This window comes from Vicugna pacos, chromosome 4 (genome assembly GCF_048564905.1).
Source record: "Vicugna pacos chromosome 4, VicPac4, whole genome shotgun sequence".
NCBI lineage: Eukaryota > Metazoa > Chordata > Mammalia > Artiodactyla > Camelidae > Vicugna > Vicugna pacos.
This window is the reverse complement of record NC_132990.1, coordinates 78055211-78072698: the sequence shown is the minus strand read 5'-3', so window position 1 is coordinate 78072698 and position 17488 is coordinate 78055211. Positions and strand designations below refer to the sequence as shown.

Below are 17488 nucleotides of genomic sequence, written 5' to 3'. Positions count from 1 at the left end.
TCTGGCCTCTGTATAGATTCCTACGTCCTTTTGACATGAACACGCACCCGTCCATCTGAGGTCACTCAGCTCCACCGTGGGGACCTACGGGGAGCTGCCTGCTCCCTGACAAAATCGAGAGCCAATAAAACCCCTGTCGGACACCACACACTGTCTTCAGTCAGCCGGGATCCGAGCCAACCCAGACCCCTCTCCGGAACTCCCTGGGAGGGGCCGTGTCCAGCCGCACCCCAGGCAGAGTGGGTCATTCCTCTCCTGTCCAGCCGTGGGGGTCAGGGCTCCTCCCAGAGGGGCCAGCCACAGCCACGTTTGCTTTTGAGTTTCCTGGAGTGCCTGGGTTGACCTTCCAAGATTAGGAATCACTGGCCTAAACCCGGAGCGCCTGGACAGCATGATGTGGGGGATGGGCTGAGCCACCTGGGGCAAGGGACAGACCTCTCTGGGCCTCAGTCTTAACCTCCACACAATGGGTGACAACGATACTGACTCATGGGGCTCCTAGGAGGATTGCACGAGGCAGCGCTGGTAAAGCGCTGGGCACAGACCCTGGCACACAGTAGCGCACAGTAAGCGTCAGCAGAGAGGAGGGGGAGGAAGGTCGTAGGCAGGAAGGAGATGGGAGTGGGGAGGGGGTAACAGGGCACCATGGCGGGGTGGTCAGGGGGCCCAGACCCCTGGATCTCGGTGACCCACCTCTACTGGAACCAAGCCGCTGACCTCGAGGGAGCCACCCCAGGGCCTCAGCCAACCTGCAGTGCTGCTCAGCCAACTGCCGCGCTGTGGATTCCACCCTGAGCACTGCGGTGGGCCCTGCTCTGGTCCCTGTCTGGGGACAGGCTGGCTCCAAACCCCGGGGAAGCAGCCAGGCAGCCACTTGCCCCTCCTCCCTGTCCCCAAAGGAGACCCCCTGTGGCAGCCTCGGCCCTGCACTGGTCTGCTGTCCTGCAGTGGGTGGACAGCCATGTCCTCCCTCCTCTGCTGCAGCCAAACCAGGGTGCTTTGGGCATCCTTGACTCCCACCCCCGCCCCAAAGCTTTCTTTTTCTATGCACTCTTCCCCTCTTTCAGAACCACGCCTGCTGCTGGACTGCCCTAAACGTCGCCTTCCCCAGGAAGCCCTCCCGTGTCCCCGCACCCCCAAGTCCAGGTTAGGCAGCCCTTCTAAGAAACAGTAATGATGGGCGTTCTCTGCGCACTCGGCACGGGCCCTCCTGCCCTGCCTGCCTCGCCTCCTCTGCTCTCCCCAGCACACCCCAAGGTTCGGGTGACGGCGCCCCAGCCCAGCTGAGAGGAGCAAGACTGGCTCAGCTCTGACTCCAGCGCCCGAGTCCTGACGGCCCTGAGCCCCCACCCCCAGCTGCCCAGGCTTCCTCGCCTTCTGTCTGCTTTCCCCTGCCTGCCGTTTCCGCATTGCCGCCCGGCCCCCAGCCCCACTCGGTCCTGGACCCAAGGCCTCAGCGGAGTCTCCCGAATGGCCGAGCGGGACGGCCACCCCGGCTCTCGCAGCCCCACGGCCGCCCACCCCTCCTGGCAGAGCCCCGGAGAGCCCACAGTGTCACCATAAATACGGCCACTTTATTAACATACAGAGAGTACTGACGCACGACGGCACGGCCACGCGTGCCGTGAGAAACATGCCTCTTCCCGGGCGTAAAGTGCGGTGGGTCCCTGCGTGCCAAGAGCTTCGTGTCGGGGAGGCGAACGATGCTAAACCGTGAGATTAAAATTCCTCTGGGAGGAGCGCACCTGCACAGGAGCAGGACCCCGGCGGCCCCTGATCTCCCTGGCTGCCCCTCCCCCAGCCCTGGAGGGAGAGACGACGTCTCCAGGCCCCTGGGTGGGGCTGGGTGCCCAGGGAGGAACCACAAACGTGCCATCCTCATGGCTGTGTCCCAGGAGGGCTGGTGGGCACTCTCGGGGGCTCTCCTACCCGGGGAGAGCAGAGGCTCAGTGTCACGTCTTCACAGCTGGGCGCCCTGCAGGAAGGGTGTCCGTGGAAGGGCCCCAGGAGCTGCTGCGGCCCCAGGGATGGGGTGCTCGGTCTCTGAGGGGCGGCTGCCGGGCCTAGGAGTGGGGGGGCCTGCAGGAGCGGCAGCACGCCTTGCTGTAGTACCAGTGGCCGCAGAGGTTCACCTTGATGGCCAGGGCGCAGTTGGTGCCTGGCTGGTCCTGGCAGCTGTCGTCTGGGAAAGGGACACGGCCAGTGGGGCAGGGCATTGGGAGGGGGTCAAGCGGTGAAAACTCAACAGGGCCCCCGCCCACCCCATCCCCCCATCCGCTCTCCCACTGGAGAGGGGGCTCCAGACAACCTCCCTACCACCCTTTTCCTGCCCCTGGCCCTCTCTGGGGATGTCACAAACCCTTCCAAGGAGTTTGAACTGCGCACAGGAAGGGTACTGCTCAGAAGCCAGAGTTTGGAGGAGCCACTGGTCCCATCCCCAGAAGCCTGTGCTCCTCTACGCAACAGGCCGGAAGCAGAGTTCATCGCCCACCCCTGGTGCCCCTTCCCCTCCGAGCTTAGCACCCTCACGCACCTTCCAGGTGCTCGAGCCAGAGACCCTGCCTCAGCCCCTCCCCTCCCCTTCTGCGTGCCCAGCACCGAGCTGTTCAGGCTGAGTCGTCCTGGTCCCCTGCCCCACCGTTGTTCCCCACCCTTCTGAAACCAGATGCTCTTTCCAAAGTGCAGGCCTCGGCATGGCTCCAGGGACCCCAAGTGTGGGGCGGATCGCACGTGTCGCCCTTCCCCCCCCCCCCCGCTGGGCTCAGCTGTTCCAGGAGGGGACCTGTGCTCCCCAACGACGCGCCTCAGTCTCTGGAGCCACTGGACCCTCCCCAGCCCCCGGCTAACCCCAGCTCAGCCTTCAAACCCTAGCTCAGCCTCAGCCCCTGATCTCCCGGGGGGAAGAAAGCCCCTGCCCCGCCCTCAGCCTCCCCCTCCTCACCTGGGGGCTCCGTGGGGCAAGGCTGCAGGTCACAGGCCTGTCTGCCGACAGGCTTCACCAGCGGGTCGCAGCCTCGGACGATGTCAGTCCCCTGGTAACACTTCACGTCTCGCATCCGCACACCCACCCCGCAGGTCTTGGTGCACTGACGGGGAGAGACGGCATGGCCAAAGCCCCACCGGAGGAGGGGGGACCCCACCCCTCTCGCCAGGCTGCTGCGTCTCAACCGACACAAGACACGTGGAAGCTTGAGGTGACAAGGGGAGGGCGGGCGCTGGCTGGCAGCCAGGAGACGCTGACCCCCATCCCACCCAGTGCTGCTCGGTGTCCCCATCTGCACAGTGAGGGGGTGGGTAGGTCCTTTCGTTCCAGCTTTCCTGGGTCCAGTGAGAATGCTCAGGACGCACGGGGCCGTGGCTGAGGGAGAGCGCTGGTTCCCCACTCCGCTAAAATGCTGTGTTTGTTGTAAGCCAATTACGTGTATCTTCCAAAGCCACCAACCCCACCCATGGCTCCCCCGTCCAGATGTTCCCCTTGGAAAACCCCGCTGAGCTTCCCAGGACACCAGGGACATCTGCTGACCCCAGTTACCCTACCACCCTCCTGCCAAGATTCTACAGGCGGTGGCTCCCTCTGGCTCCCCGATGTGGGTGACCCCACATCACCCAGGCATGTCTGGGACCTGAGCCCTCGGTTTCCTGAGGGAGGTGGGTGTGGGAGGCCCTAGCTCTGGGCACCCCCTCCAGTTTTGTTTGCAGAGACACAGGGAGAACTGATTAAGACTTAACAGGGAGGGCTGCCTGCCCGATGCCCGCTCCCAGTTTGCAGGGGCTGGTCCAGTCCAACAAGAGGCTGGCTCGCCACCGAGCACAGATGCCAGTCCGCCTTGGGTGGATGCCCCGAGAAGCCTCTGGCCATCCCTGACCCCCAGAGAGAACATGCATCTGGCCAGCCCTGGATCCCCTTCCTCGGTGCCTGGGTGGATGGGACAGCTGGGAGGATACACTCTTACTGAGCCCCCATCCCAGGGAGGGGCAGCCACAGGGAAAAAGACAGCACCCCAGCCAGGAACAAAATGACGGCGCTCCACATCCCCACGGTTCAATCACCCATCCTCCGCCCACCATCACCAGGGCAACGCAGGGCATGACCCCCCAGCGCTCCCGGGCAAGGACCACTCTGGGCCTCCCTGCTTGCTCCTGCAAAGCTGTGGCGTTGCTAAGTCGGGGGGGGGGGGCTTGGGGCGTGGGAGGGCGATGCGGCTAAGGAGATAGAGAGGAGACAGCGGGAACCGATAAAACTGAGGTCTAGACCTGACCTCCCCGGTGCTGTGAGAAGGCTTCAGGGATGTTAGCAGCCCCCAGGGGCCCTGGGGCCCCGCCAGGAGGCCTCCATGGGAAAGGGGGCCAAGGAGGGAAACAGCAGAAGCTAAATCAGCCCCCTTCGCTCAGCCAGAGACCTGGGGAGGGGGGAGGGCCTGCCGCCTGCTGCCCCGTCTGTGGGCCCCAGGCTGCTCCCCCTCCTCAGACCAGCCGCACGTACCCCGGGGTCTCACTGGGACGGGCTGGTTTGGGGCCTCCTTTCACCCCACCTGCTACATCCCCCAGTAGCTGCGAGTCCGCCCTCTCTCCAAACTGGGGTTTCCTCCCCGCGTGGGATGGAAAAGAGAGCCCGCTCCTCACGGGGCGGCGGGAGGAGGAAAGGAGCCTGTTGGGCAGATCGCTGGGCGGGCCCGGCCTGCCCACAGGGCCCTCGGAGCGAGAAGCGAGGGCTCTCCCCCGGCTACAGCAGAAGGAGAGCTCTCGGCTCCATGTCACCCGCCAGCCCGAGGCCAGGGAGCCCTCGAACTGTGGAGGGGCTGGGCCTGTGTCAGGACAGTGGCTGCCATTCCTGCTGGCTTCCCTCTGCCCCCAGTGCACACATCCTGCCATCCCCTCTGCATCTCTAATCCTGTATCCTTGCCTTGACTCTGGATCCCAGGGCCTAGGCCATGTTTGAGTCAGCCCCGCACATCCCCAGTACCCACCTGGGATCTGTCTGTCTGTGGTGGGTGTCTGGCACACGTGCTGCCAAAGTCACGACTGAAAGGCTACAATGCCAGGCCAGAAGTGACCTGGGCCAAAAGAGGGCCAGGACAAGCAGGGCCGGGATCCCAGAGGTGAGAGCCGGGAGGGCTTTCTGGAGGAGGTGGCTCTCATACCTGCTGACTTGGGAGAGCTGAGAATCTTTCCGGGGATGGAAAGCCCTGATGGAGGCTGAGCCAGGGGTCGTGAGGAGCACTTAGGGGGCAGAGAGGAGGTACTTTGGCAGGACCAGAACTCAGGCCTGGCCTCAGACAGCCTCAGAGGGGGCCAGCTCAGTGCTCACCTCAGACCAGGGGCTGGTGTACCACTTGAAGCAGGGCCTCTCGAAGCATGTGCTCTCCTCGGGGGGCTTCTTGGCCAGGCCACACTCAGGGCCGCTGCGTGTCTGTGGCTTCCCGTTGGCCAGTTCCATGCACAGGACCAGTCTCTTCTTCACACCTCGGCCACAGGTGGTGTTGCACTGAGGCCAGGGGACAGATGGAGCCGGGTCAGAGGTCAGAGGCCAGAGGCCACAAGGATCAGAACACAGGGTCCACAGCGGCTCCGGGGAGAGTGGCTCGGACAGTCCATAGCCAGTGGGTGTAAGTGCTTAGGTCAGGGGGAAATCGCTGAGAGCTCTTCGGCTGATAACCATTTGGCCCCAAACAGATTTGCTCAAAAGCAATTTAGCAGAAAACCATCTGTTTTGAAACAAAATGGTTAATGACAATGTGATTCAAGGTGATTTAGCTAAGGGTGAGCTGCCTGAAACAGTTGGCAGCAAGTGAGGTGGTTAAGAACTGTCTGAAACGGCAGGTTGGTGACCTTGACAGGTCCAGTGGCCCCGAGAACAAATGGACACAGGGCCAGAGGCCAAGAGCTGGGCGGCCGAGTGACCCCCCCCACCCCAGCCTGGGCTCACCTCTTCCGGGAGCAGGGGTCAGGGGACCGCTCCTGGCCCTGCGCGCGTCACTGAGCGTTCGCTACTTAGATTTGAGATGTTTTCAGCACTTTTCTTACCTCTTTGGGTTTTTTTTTTCTGTCAAATCAATGTTTTGTGAATTGTGCCATCACCAATTCCAATGAATTCCTCGTTGGACCAAGCTGTCATTCTGGCCACTTGGCTCTCAACCAAACGCTCCCCCAGACAGAGGGCCCTGCTGCCGGGCTCGGGACACTCACCCGCTCCCAGTCCTGGGCCAGCCAGTGGGCGGGGCAGTTCTTGTCTCCACAGGGGTGGATGGCCAGAGGCTTGGTCTCTGTCTGGCACTGAGACTCGGGCACCACCCGGCCGTCGCTGGTCTTGCAGTACACGTGTCTGATCATGCGGCCCTGCCCGCAGCTTCCACTGCACTGCAGGGGGCAGCCGGGGTCAGAGGCGGAGCCCTCTCCCAGGTCCCCAGACGCCATTCCCAAGAGACAAGCAGAGCCGGGGGAGGGGGAGGGTTGCCATGGCAACCACTTTCTAAAATAGCATTTTCTCTTCTAATTACAGAAATATTGCATGCACGGTGAGAAACACACAGAGGAAACACACCTAGAACACCTAAACGCCCCCAGCACCTGGAGAGGACCCCAGCGCGCATCTGAGTGTCTATCATCCAGACCGGAGGCCAGAGAGACAGACACACAGACAGGCAGGCAGGGAGCTTATAAAAGGGGATCAGATTGTGACCACTTGTTTCTGGATAAAGGTTTTGACTCCTCGTAACAACACGGAGGAAAGCCAGTCAGGTGTGCTTCCTCTACATCCTCTCCAGAAAAATGGGGAAACTGAGGCACAGCCAGAGGAAGCACCTGGGACTTACCCTCACTGGTCTCACGCCCCCGCCACCCCTCTGAGCACAGCCCGGCCTGCCCTCACCGGCCCCCAGTCGGATACGGTCCACTGGCGGTCGCAGGGGGGGCCTGTGCAGTCCTTCTCCCCCACAGGCCTGGTGTTGGGGTCACACAGCTTCTCATCCTCCGAGCAGCGGATGTCCCTGGTCACCACGCTGCGCTCCCCACACTTGGCTGTGCACTGCGAGGAAGCCGGGGGTGAGGGCGGGGTCTGCACTGCCCCAGATGCCGCGGCCCGGCTCACCCAGACCCCTGGCCCCCGCACCGGCTCGCTCTGCGCATGCGCACCTCCGACCACTCGGACATCTCCCACTGGGGCCCGCAGGCCGGGTTCCGGCACGTTTTGCGCTCCTCGGGCCGCACGGCCTCGGCAGCTTCGCACAGGTCGCTGTACACAGAGCTGTCGAAGCCGGGCGAGAGCATCTTCCAGCAGCGCACGATGCGGAACTGGTAGCCCTCGCCGCAGGTGCGCGAGCACTCGCTCCAGCTGCTCGTCTCCCACCTGCCTCGGGAGGGGGCACGGCCTTCAGCGACCCCCACCTACCCTGGCCGCCGGGACTTTATGCCCCAACTCCTCCTTCCCCTGTGAGACCCAAAGCCACACTGAGCTAAGCCAGACAGGAAGCTGGCTGGTCCCACAGCGGAGGCTGCTGCCCTGGCGACCCCGAGCCCACTGGGAAGCCCCCAGGTGGAGGTGGGCTGCCCAGAGCCTGCACTTGGCCGGCCTGCCCAGGAACCCAGGCAGCCACCACCTGCTCTCCCTCCAGACCACCCACCTGGCCTTCCAGCCACGTAGGGGGCCAGGTCCCAGCCTTGTTCCTTTGCTGACGCCGTTCCCTCCTCCCTCCTTCCCCTCCTGCTACGGCCCCCCTTCTTCCAAGGTGGGATCATGCCCCAGTGTCCTAGGTCCCTGAGCCCCACCGTGGGGGCTCTGAGGGGAAGAGCAGACCCCCATGGCAGCACACCCAGCTTCTCACAAAGGGGCCGATGCTGGATGGAGCAGAGCCCCCATCACAGAGCAGAGGCCCCACCCCGATGGAGCAGAGCACCCCACCAGTGGAGCAGAGGGCCCCCACTGGAGCAGAGCCCCCATCACAGAGCAGAGGCCCCACCCCGATGGAGCAGAGCCCCCCACCAGTGGAGAAGAGGGCCCCCGATGGAGCAGGCCTGGAGAAAAGAGGGTGTGTAGCTGCATTAGGGAGCAGGAAGCGCTTCCTCCTGCAGGCAGGACAGGAGGCCTGGGGGGCTAGAAAAATGAGGTCTCCCCCCACATCCCAGGGACACTGGCGGGCTATTTCAGGAATAATCCTTTTGGGCTTCTTAAAATTCTAGATGCACCCAGTAGGCCTGGGGGCGGCAGGGGCAAAGAGCCAAGTTCAGAATGATTCTCAGTCTGCTGTGGAAGACAGTGATGGAGGACCTACTGTGTGCGAGACACAGTGAAAGATTTTACTGCAAAGCGGGAAGTCACAGAAGGCGCCCTCGTCCTGCCCACAAAACCCAGTTGAAGGAACAGGATGCCAGCTCCTGCTGCTCCCCTGGGCGGGGGCAGAGCAGAGCCCCCACTCCCCACACACACCCTGCCCCGGGGCACTGGGCGGCAGGTACCTGGGCTGGCACTCCCTCCCCGCGCAGAACTCCTGGACGGGCTCAGGCCTGGTCAGGGCGTCGCAGTAGCTGTCATCCACCTCAATGCCATCGTAGCGGACGCACATGGCGTAGGTCGACATGACCCCTGGGTTCAGGACAAGGGAGGGACCCGGTGAGCTGACGGTGAGCCCCTTGCAGACCAGCAGATGGAACCTACGTGACCACAGGCAAGTCACCTGACCCCTCAGCGCTTTCTGGCTTAAATCGAGGTTAATGACAGTTACCGGCTTACAGAAGAGCGGGCAGAGCCCAGTGGGGACAGCTTCGTGGGTCCACCCTGCCCATGCCCCAGGGTCTGACCACTTCCCTTTGCACCCTCTACCCCATCCAGCCCAGGCTGGGCACCCAGTTTACATGTCACAAACCCCGGGCTTTGAATAAATTCGGATTGGCTCTTACAGAGGCACAGAGGCAAATACAGCCAGTGTCACTAATTTTCATTCGTTCAACAATTACCCATCACTGGGTGGGTGGGTGGGAGAGGGGTGAGTGGATGGACGGTTGAATGGTTGGGTACAGATAGATGGATGGATGGGTAGGTTGGTGGGTGAGAGGATGGATGGATGGAAAATCTAACCCTTCCAGCCCTTCCCAGCCTCCCCAGATGCTCTATTACCTTTCATCCTCCCTGCCCTGCGTGGCCTGCCCTAGTCCTTATCAGACCCCCTCATGAACTTTCTTTAATCATTGTCGTGATTAAACACCCAGGACTCTATATACACCCCGTTGAGGACCGTGTGCAAAGGGCCAACTCTCAACTAAAAGGAACTCCTTGACCCCACCTCCACCTTCTCCTCCACTGGTCTTCGTCCCCCGCACCCCTGTGTCAGGTACCGAGCTGGCACTGGGGCCGAACTCACTACACACAGGGCAGGCCCCTGCCAAGGAGCCAGGATGACTCAGGGAGTGTCCGCCCTGGTGAAGGCCCCGGCGGGGGCAGGGTCTGTTGTCACTGTTGTTCCTGGTGTGTGTGTGTGTGAGACAGAGGGAGACTGAGTGGGACCGGTTGTCCTGAATGACGGTGGGACAGGAACCCTCCTCGCTGGGCTTGCCCTTCCCCCAGGAGGAAACCAATTTCCCCATAAACAAAGAGCCCCAGCCACCTCGAGCTCATCCCAGCGGCGCGTGTCTGAAAGCCAGCGGCTCCTGCGTCTCCGAGCCCTGGCCCTGGACGGAGGGAAACGGCCTGGAAGCAGCCCGCACAGGGATTTTTTCTTTTTTTCCGTGAGAGGCGAGCCAGGCTGCAATCACGGCTCCTCTCTGCCAGCGCTGGGCTGCGTAGTCTTTAGTCGGCTCTCGGGGGGAGGCTGGCTTCCTGGCCAGGTCTGCTCAGAATGTTCCAGGCCTCAGAGACACCAGCTCTGGGGCCCAGGGAGGTCCAAGTTTGGGGACTGACAGACCCTCACCGCGTGCCTGATTATTCATTCGCTGCTCGTCAGCGAGTGGAAACACAGCAGGTCCTGATCAAGAGAGACAGGAATTCTGGTCCCAGCCCAGTCTCCCGCTGGTGGGGCGACATGAGTACTGTCCGGCTGTCCGGGCCTCATCCCCGCGGTGGGAACCCCCCACGGAGGCTGGGCCGTCAAAGCACCAGTCTTCCAGACACCTGCTCCTTACATCGGTTTGAATGCGGTGCTTTTCAAACCTTCTTGGACAGCAAGTAAGCCCTTCCTCCAAACGAGAGGAAACCCCAGTACTGAACTGGGCGGGCGGAGATGAGCTCAGGGCCCGCCGGCCCCACTTCCCCCACTCTCGCCCCCCATGCCAGGAGGTGCTGAGAACCGTTTGAAGGCATTGCTTGAGACTCCAGCTCCAAACCAATTCACCTGCATTTCTCCTGCTCCAAAGAGCTTCTCTAAGGAAAAGAAAGAACGCTTGGTGCTACAGCTGGAGCTCAGGAGACGGGACACTTGCCGCACTGATCCTCCAGCCCTTCGCGAGCTCACCGCGAGGCCCGGGGGCAGGGAGGGGCCCTGCTGCGTGCTGATGTGGCCGTGGACCTGCGCACAGACACCACCTGCCACAGAACGCTTGTAACTTCCCCCATCAGCACCGCCGCCACGCTGGCCTGGCCTCAGCACCCCGTAAAATGGGACTTCGGGAGGAGCTGGCCACAGAGTGCGCAGAGGGGGCCGTGGGGAGCCATCCACAGATCCAGCTTGGTGACTCTGCAGTGATGGGGAACTCGCTGTGTCTCCCGGCCACTCATTCCAGCCCTGGACAGCCCCGTCCAAAGGAGAGCTCTTCCTTTCAGCAGACCCCAAATCTGTCTGTTTGCTTCCTTCTTCGTTTGTCCTCCTTGGCACCTTGGGCCACCCAGGGCAGGTCAGCCCATCCCTCTGCCTGGACACCCTGTGGATGTTCAGAAACGGTGCCGTGTCCTCCCTGGGGACTGCCTTCCACCCAGGCCCGGCATGGGCCTCACCACTGAGGCTGCTTCCCCCGGAGGGATCTCAAGCGACGTCACCTCCCCAGGCAGCGATGTGTGCAGGAGGCATAGAAGGCGCTCCCAGGCGCGTGTTCTGTGACAGTCCGGGCGTGTCTGGAGTCCCGGGGTGGGGGGAATGGGCTCCTGACTCAGAGCAGGTCCACGGCCTTCAGGAGCAGGCTCTCGGAGCAGGCTCCTCCAACACCCAGCGCAGGGCTCGGCCCCCGGCTTGCTCCCGAGACCAGCCGCTCAGCCGCGCCTGGGCCTCAGCCCTACGTGGGTGGCAGCAGCAGCCCTGGCGACGGCGCCCCTTGCTGAGCTTTGGCCTGGACGGCTGGCCTCCCTTTTCATGTGCATCCCTATTACCGCGTTTGGATAGGTGCATGTCCCATTTTACAGGTGAAAAGTTGAGGCTTGGAGAGATTAAGCAATTTGCCAAGTGCATGTGGTGCAGTCAGCCGGAGAGTGCACCCAAGTGCTCACCGCACACCCCACAAAGCCCACCTCGCACCCTCCGGAATGCCGGGGGGATCAGCCTGTCCCATACCCTGCTGAGGGGGATGGGAGGCTCCTAGAACAGGAGGGGCCACAGCTTCCAGCCCGAGGTGGAGAACCCGTGGTCCATTCAGAGCTCTGCACGGCCACCTCCCCAGCTCCTCCCTCGAGCCGGTCTCCTGAGATGCCGGCCAGGGCTGCGGGAGGCGTAGCCATGCCAGACCACCTGCTGCCCAGTGTTCAGTCAGTGGCTGGTCTCATCCTCCTCGCTGGCCAGAGCATGCAGGGGGCGTCTAAAGCTCTGGCCAGCTGGGATGGGGCTTCAGGGGCAGAGCCAGGACCATCTTGCGTTTTGAGTGGCGGCAGCCCCAGTCTTGTCCAAACCCAAACATGAAGTCTCAGGTATAGACCAGGCGGCACCGGGGTCTCCCTACAACGTTTACCACGGGTCCCGGTCCTGGGAGGGACCAGCGCTGGCCCCAGACGCAGCTCCAGTCTCTGGTCTGCGACCAGCACCTTGGTGTGGTGGTGGCTGGCCCCATGAATGGGCAGACACAGATTCAAACCCAGGTGGACACTTACTACGCACGTGTATCTATCTGCCCAGGCACCCGAGGGGGTTCCTGACCCTCCCACTTCCTCCCCGATGTGGCCCTGAGTCTGAGCTGTTTCCTCAGAGGGTCTCTCTGCCCCTCCTGTGTTTGCTGTAAGTGAAACCCTCACCACCTGAGATTTCTTACTTTTAACGCAAAGGACATTTGCTCTAATCAGGCGTGATAGGAAGGAGGCAGATGACGGAGCGCCTGGCGGGCCCCGGCAGCCGGTCACAGATACCTGTGGTGCAGGTGGCACTGCAGGGCTCGTGGGACGAGAGCTTCCACCGGTACATGTCCGCGGGACTCACGCCTTGCTTGCGGGCCTTGGGCCTGGTCCTGAAAGCAGGTCAAGCCGAGAAGGGGGTGAGTTTTCACAGGAGAATGTGTTCTCATCCATGGAAGACAGGTCTGCTTTTGCAAAACAGCCTACCTGAGCCCCGGGCAGCAGCCCCACCTGTTCGGGGCCCAGGGCCCACGATCTAGAAAACAGCCGGGGGTGGGGGGGGCGCCGAGGGAGGCAGGTCTTAGAGGGGACCGGACATTTGCATTTTCCATCCCAGTGACTCAGCCTGAGCACACTCTGCAGCTGTCAAAGCACCCTCGGGGGCTGGGAGTGAAGACGGGGGCCCACCAACATCCCAGTCCCTCCTCACACACACACACGCACACGCACACACGCGCACAGACACACATGCACACGGGCTTCTCACTGTCACCTTCAGCAGGGGCGCGCAGAATCCTCACCACCACCCCGAAAGGGACCTCAGAAGGCACCTCGCGTGCTGCGAATGTGCCAGAATTCTCCGCCTCGGTCTCCCTCAGCCCAGCCGGGGTTCTAACTGAAGGGGCACGCTGGCCCTCAGGCCTCCAGCGATCAAAACGGAGAAGCTGGGGCTGCAGCCGGGGGGTTGGCCGTGCCCCCCCCCCCGACGCCTCTGCCCAGGTCTGCGATGGCTGCGGTGCGCAGGGACGCCGTCCTGGGGCCCCGCCAGCGACAGGCTATGATTCTTGGCCGGAACTCAGGCGGCCAGGCCAGCTATTGTTAGGGTTGTTTGCTTCTTTGAACCAGTCGGTGTGCTGGGGCCAACCTCAGTATCCAGTGTGCAGGCTCGTTTTGGACTCGGCAGGGGCGGAGGGAAGTGGCGGCGGCTCCCAGACAGCTGCTCTGAGACGCAGCTGGCCAGGCCTGAATGTGGCCCGCGGAGTCCTGAGACACCTCCCCCGCCCAGAGCCAGCAAAGGGGACGTGGGGCGATGGGCCGGAGGGCAGCACAGCATTCGGGCCCCACCGCCTGTCCACTTCCTGTCGGACCCAGAGGGGCTGACTGAGGACCACCTTGAGCTCAGAGCCTCTCACGGGGTGCAGCTCCTCTCCTGGGGACCTTCTGTCACCCCGGAGGCCAGGCTCAGACGAGGGGTGCAGGGCATACGTTCTCAAAGGCTTTCCGGCCAGTTCAGTGATGGAGACATTGCTGTTGGTCCTCCAACTTCTGGGATTTCACAAGTGGATGAGAACGGCTCTTACGTTTTAGTTTTGCATCAGTGTTGCCCTAAAGGCACATCACGCTGAGGACCAGGAAAGAAACCGCCCACGGACCTGAGGTGGTGAACTGGCCGAGGTGACCACATCCACCCCGGGAGTGAGCGGGAGGGGGTGAGGAGGCAGACGAGGACGGAGCTGGCGCTGGGCCCCCTCACCTGGTGGCTCCACAGCCAGGAGCCTGCCCCAGGCCCTCCACAGGTGCAGGGGGGAGGGGAAGGCTCCCCCTCTCACCTCCTTCAAAGTGAGGGGGAGCTTTATAAATGGGCTCCCCGCCCACCCAAGACCCAGCATCTCAGAACAAAGGCCCCAGGGACCTCCTTGGGGAGGAAGACCACTCCCTATGAGCCGATTTCAAACACACCGAAATGCGCTGATTGGGTCCCTCACCCTCCTTTCAACAGCTTTAAATTCTCCCCAAGAACTAAAAGGGATGAAAAGATCCAGCCCCTGCCCCGCCCGCCCCCCCCCAGCTGCGGAGAGGCTGCACCATCTTTATCTGATTACACACTCCTCTGGCCGGCAGCAGCGTGACTCATTCTGGAGAGAGAGAGCAGTTCAAAATAACCCTTTGGGTTTTAAGCACCAAAGGTATTTCTGGAGGGGCTGCCCACGCAGCACGGCTAACACAGCACGCTTCACGCGCGGCACAGGCGCCCCTCATGTCCCCTCACAGTGCCAGGCCTGGCGGGAGAAGAGCACCCCGGAAGTCACTACACCGCCTCCGTCCGGTGGGAAGCCAGCGCCCCGCGATCCTGGGAGTCAGAGCTGCAGGGCCGCCACGGCACCCCAGGCTGGGATGCTGCAAACCCGGGGCCCGGGGCCCGCTCCCCAGCCGCCCGGCAAGCACAGGCCGTCCAGCCCCTGCAGGGGCGCCTCTGGGACACCACGCTTATTTATAAAAGACTCAGAAAAGCGCTTTGCTTTTCTTCCCGTCCAGGCGGGGAGAGGGACCCTGTGTCTCTGTGTCCCTCTGGTGCCCAGGCCTCCCTCGATGGTCTGAGGCTGCTCTGAGAAGGGGAAAATAACCTTTCCTTCCTGGGCTGCCCCCTTTGCTTCCGCCCTCTCAGAGCAGACGCGCCTTCCTGTGTTTGGACAACTGGCCGCGACACGGCTATTTTGGCCTGGCGGTTTCCCCCACGGCGGCCTCTCTCAGCCTTTTATCTCCGAGGACCATCTTTGGTCTCCGCTCTGCGGCTCCTTTGATGCAGCCGCTGGGGGAGCCGCCCCATCTCACCCGTTGTCGGGACTCTGAGTTGACGGTCACTGTATTGATTCCTGCATCCCCCACAGGCCGGCGCTGGAAGCCCAGCCATTCCCCTTGGGGCCAAGGAGGGCGGGGGAGGGGAGGCTCAACTGCGACAGGGCAGGAGAGAGTCTCGACAATGTGACTTAAGACCCTAAGGCTTGACCTGACCTAGGAATCCTCTATGAACGCCGGAGATGGCAGGCCCTGAGGCCAAACTGAACAGCAGCCTGTGTGGCACCTGGTAAACCCGTTCAGAGAGGGACCCTGGCCATCACAGAGCTGGCCTTCCTTACATCTATCACGGTCCAGGTCTTGGTGGTCCTTCCTGTTTCGGGGTTCCTCCCTGGGTGATTCGGGGCTTCACAGACAGGGTAGAACTCAATCCTCTGGACAGCCCTGAGGGCTGAGAAGAGCTCCCCAGGCTCGGAGCCCTAAGGAACTGGCCCCAGTGGCACAGGCAAGTGCGGGCTGATTCTGAACTCCAGCCCTTTGCTGTGAGCCCCCACTTCAGACTCAGAACCTGTCGCCCCCTTGCAGCTCCTGGACCCACAAGCCCCCAGAGCCCCAGCCTCTGCACGCTTCTGGACCTGGGTTGGGGCGAGTGGACGGCCCCGACGGGCCCATGGGGAGAGGGCACAGCAGCCCCGGGCCTCCTGCTCTGTCCACGCTTGCAAAGAACTCCACTCAGAACTTCAGAGGTGTCCCGGATGTGCTCCTGCTACCACATGGGAGCCGGGGGCCTCAGCAAAGAGCTTGAGAAAGGGGGCTTCGGAGAGGCTCTTGGGGCCAGCTTCACCGCTCTCGCTCCCAGGGAAGGGTGAAAGGGTCACCTCCAACCACATCAGCTTGAGAGTGAGCCCCAAGTCTGGCATCAAACTCGGTTCCCCTGAGCTCCCCAAGGACGCCCACCCCTGCATCCTCGGCGCTGGCTGGGGCTCCTACGGCTCGGGGTCTGAAGTCGAGGGGTTTGGGTGGGGCCTCCGAACACAGGACAAAGCAAAACCCAGCTGGCCTGCTGCTGCCTCCAGGCCCTGCCTGCCGTGCGGGCTCAGCCTGTCTGAACCAGCCTCACTGCCCTGAGAGCTGCCGGAGAACAGGCGGGCCCTTCCCGGGGCAGGGGGCTGTCATCGGCCCGGGGGTCTGTCCCCTGGACTGGCCTCTAGTAGAGACGGGGGCAGGCCTGGACCACACTGCTTGCAGCTGCCCCCAACCCAGGGAGGCTCCTGGCCTCAGACTCCTCCAGGGCCAGCTGTGATCCCAGTGTCCCCAGGTGTGACCCTCCAGGCGCCCTAGGGTGTGTCCTTGGCTCTGGGCGCCTGGCTCCCAGTGGACTCTCACACGGCCCATCCCTGAGGCATGTCCAGCCCCCACGGCAGAAGGCTCATCCCTAATGCCTGGTTCCAGCGTCTGGCTCTGGGCCGAGGACCCCGCGGGACCACCCCCAGGCTCCTCCCTGGCCTGCAGGGAAGGTTGGTGCTGAGCCGCCCCGCCTTCGGGGGGCGTCCACTTCATGCCCACCATCCTTGTGTGCGATGGCCGTCCAGACTGAGACCCTGAGGACCGCCAGCCTTCAGGCCCTGTGACCCTGAGGATGTCGCTTACCTAGCTCTCTGGCCCAGTACCCGTCCCGGGTGTAACGGGTCCATGTGTCCGTGCTCACAGGATGCTCAGCCCTGAGCTTGGCTTAGAACCGTTAGCCACCCCCCAACCCCCAGTTCCTGGGGTCAGATCACACGTGGGTGTGCGGTTCGGGGCTTAACCCACGGGCCTAGCTTGTGGGAAGGACACGCTGAAACCCAGGCCTCTGGCCTCCTGCTCAGATCCAGGGTGGGGCGGGGGCCCCGGGCAGGGGTGACTCCCTCCCTCTTACCTCTGTCCTGGCCCTCCAGCCAGACCACTGTAGGGAGGCCTCGCTGACCACCCCCAGCCCCGGCGGCCCCCAGACAGGGCAGGGGAGGCGGCCCTACCTGGCCTTCTGCGTCCTGTTCCCGGCCACGGCGGGGAGGCTGGCGCTGGCGTTGGGGAACGGGGCCTCGGAGGAGGCATTGGTCACCCTGTCACTGCTCAGCTCCAGGTAGGACCCGTTGAGCAGGTAAATGCTGGCTCCCTCATTCTCCTCGTAGTCAACGTAGAGGCTGTCAGCCGGGGAGCTCCTCGGGGAGCCCTGTGCAAAGATGCTGTTGACCGTCTCATTGAGGGGGAGCTCCCTGGAGTCAGAGCCTGTGCCCAGGAGCTGGTCGGAGATGGCGTTGGCCGAGAGGAGCTCCTGGGAGGTAAAGCGGGCGTCAGCCTCTTGGTCATCCCGGTCTCCCGCGAGAGCCGTTCCAGTGGCGTTGCCATCTATAGGGGAGACGGGGGTCTCAACCTCCAGTGCCCCCTCGTGTGGGGGGGCAAGGGCTGCCCTGGGGGTGGGGGCGGACGGCGGGGAGGAGCTGCAGCAAAGACCTGGACCGGAGAGTTGCCAGAGGCAGGTTTCCGCCCAATGAGAGGACACAGGTCATCCAGGGAGGCTCGCCAGCCAGCCTGGACAAGCTCTCGTGGGGGGACCTGCGGGACTTCTGCAGTGGGTTGAACAGCGTCCCCCCAAGATTCGTGATGGCCCCGACCATCAGAATGTGAGCTAATTTGGAAACAGGATCTTCACAGAAGTACAAATCTTCAGACGAGGTCGTAATGGGTTGAGCTGGC

General features: G+C 62.9%; 1 protein-coding gene across 1 annotated transcript in view; it reads right to left on the bottom strand.

Annotated features, from left to right (window-relative positions):
* Nucleotides 1–1536: 1536 nt before the first annotated feature.
* The window catches only part of ADAMTSL2 (ADAMTS like 2), a 34590-nt gene continuing 18638 nt past the window's right edge, over nt 1537–17488 (bottom strand). Inside the window, exons 11-19 of the mRNA XM_031673707.2 lie at nt 16768–17140; nt 12251–12348; nt 8452–8578; nt 7132–7345; nt 6869–7024; nt 6187–6357; nt 5309–5485; nt 2942–3086; nt 1537–2182 (exon numbers count right to left, since the gene is read on the bottom strand). Of these exons, the coding sequence (XP_031529567.2) occupies nt 2064–2182; nt 2942–3086; nt 5309–5485; nt 6187–6357; nt 6869–7024; nt 7132–7345; nt 8452–8578; nt 12251–12348; nt 16768–17140 (1580 nt within the window). The 3' untranslated portion in view covers nt 1537–2063. The remainder of the gene's footprint in view (nt 2183–2941; nt 3087–5308; nt 5486–6186; nt 6358–6868; nt 7025–7131; nt 7346–8451; nt 8579–12250; nt 12349–16767; nt 17141–17488) is intronic.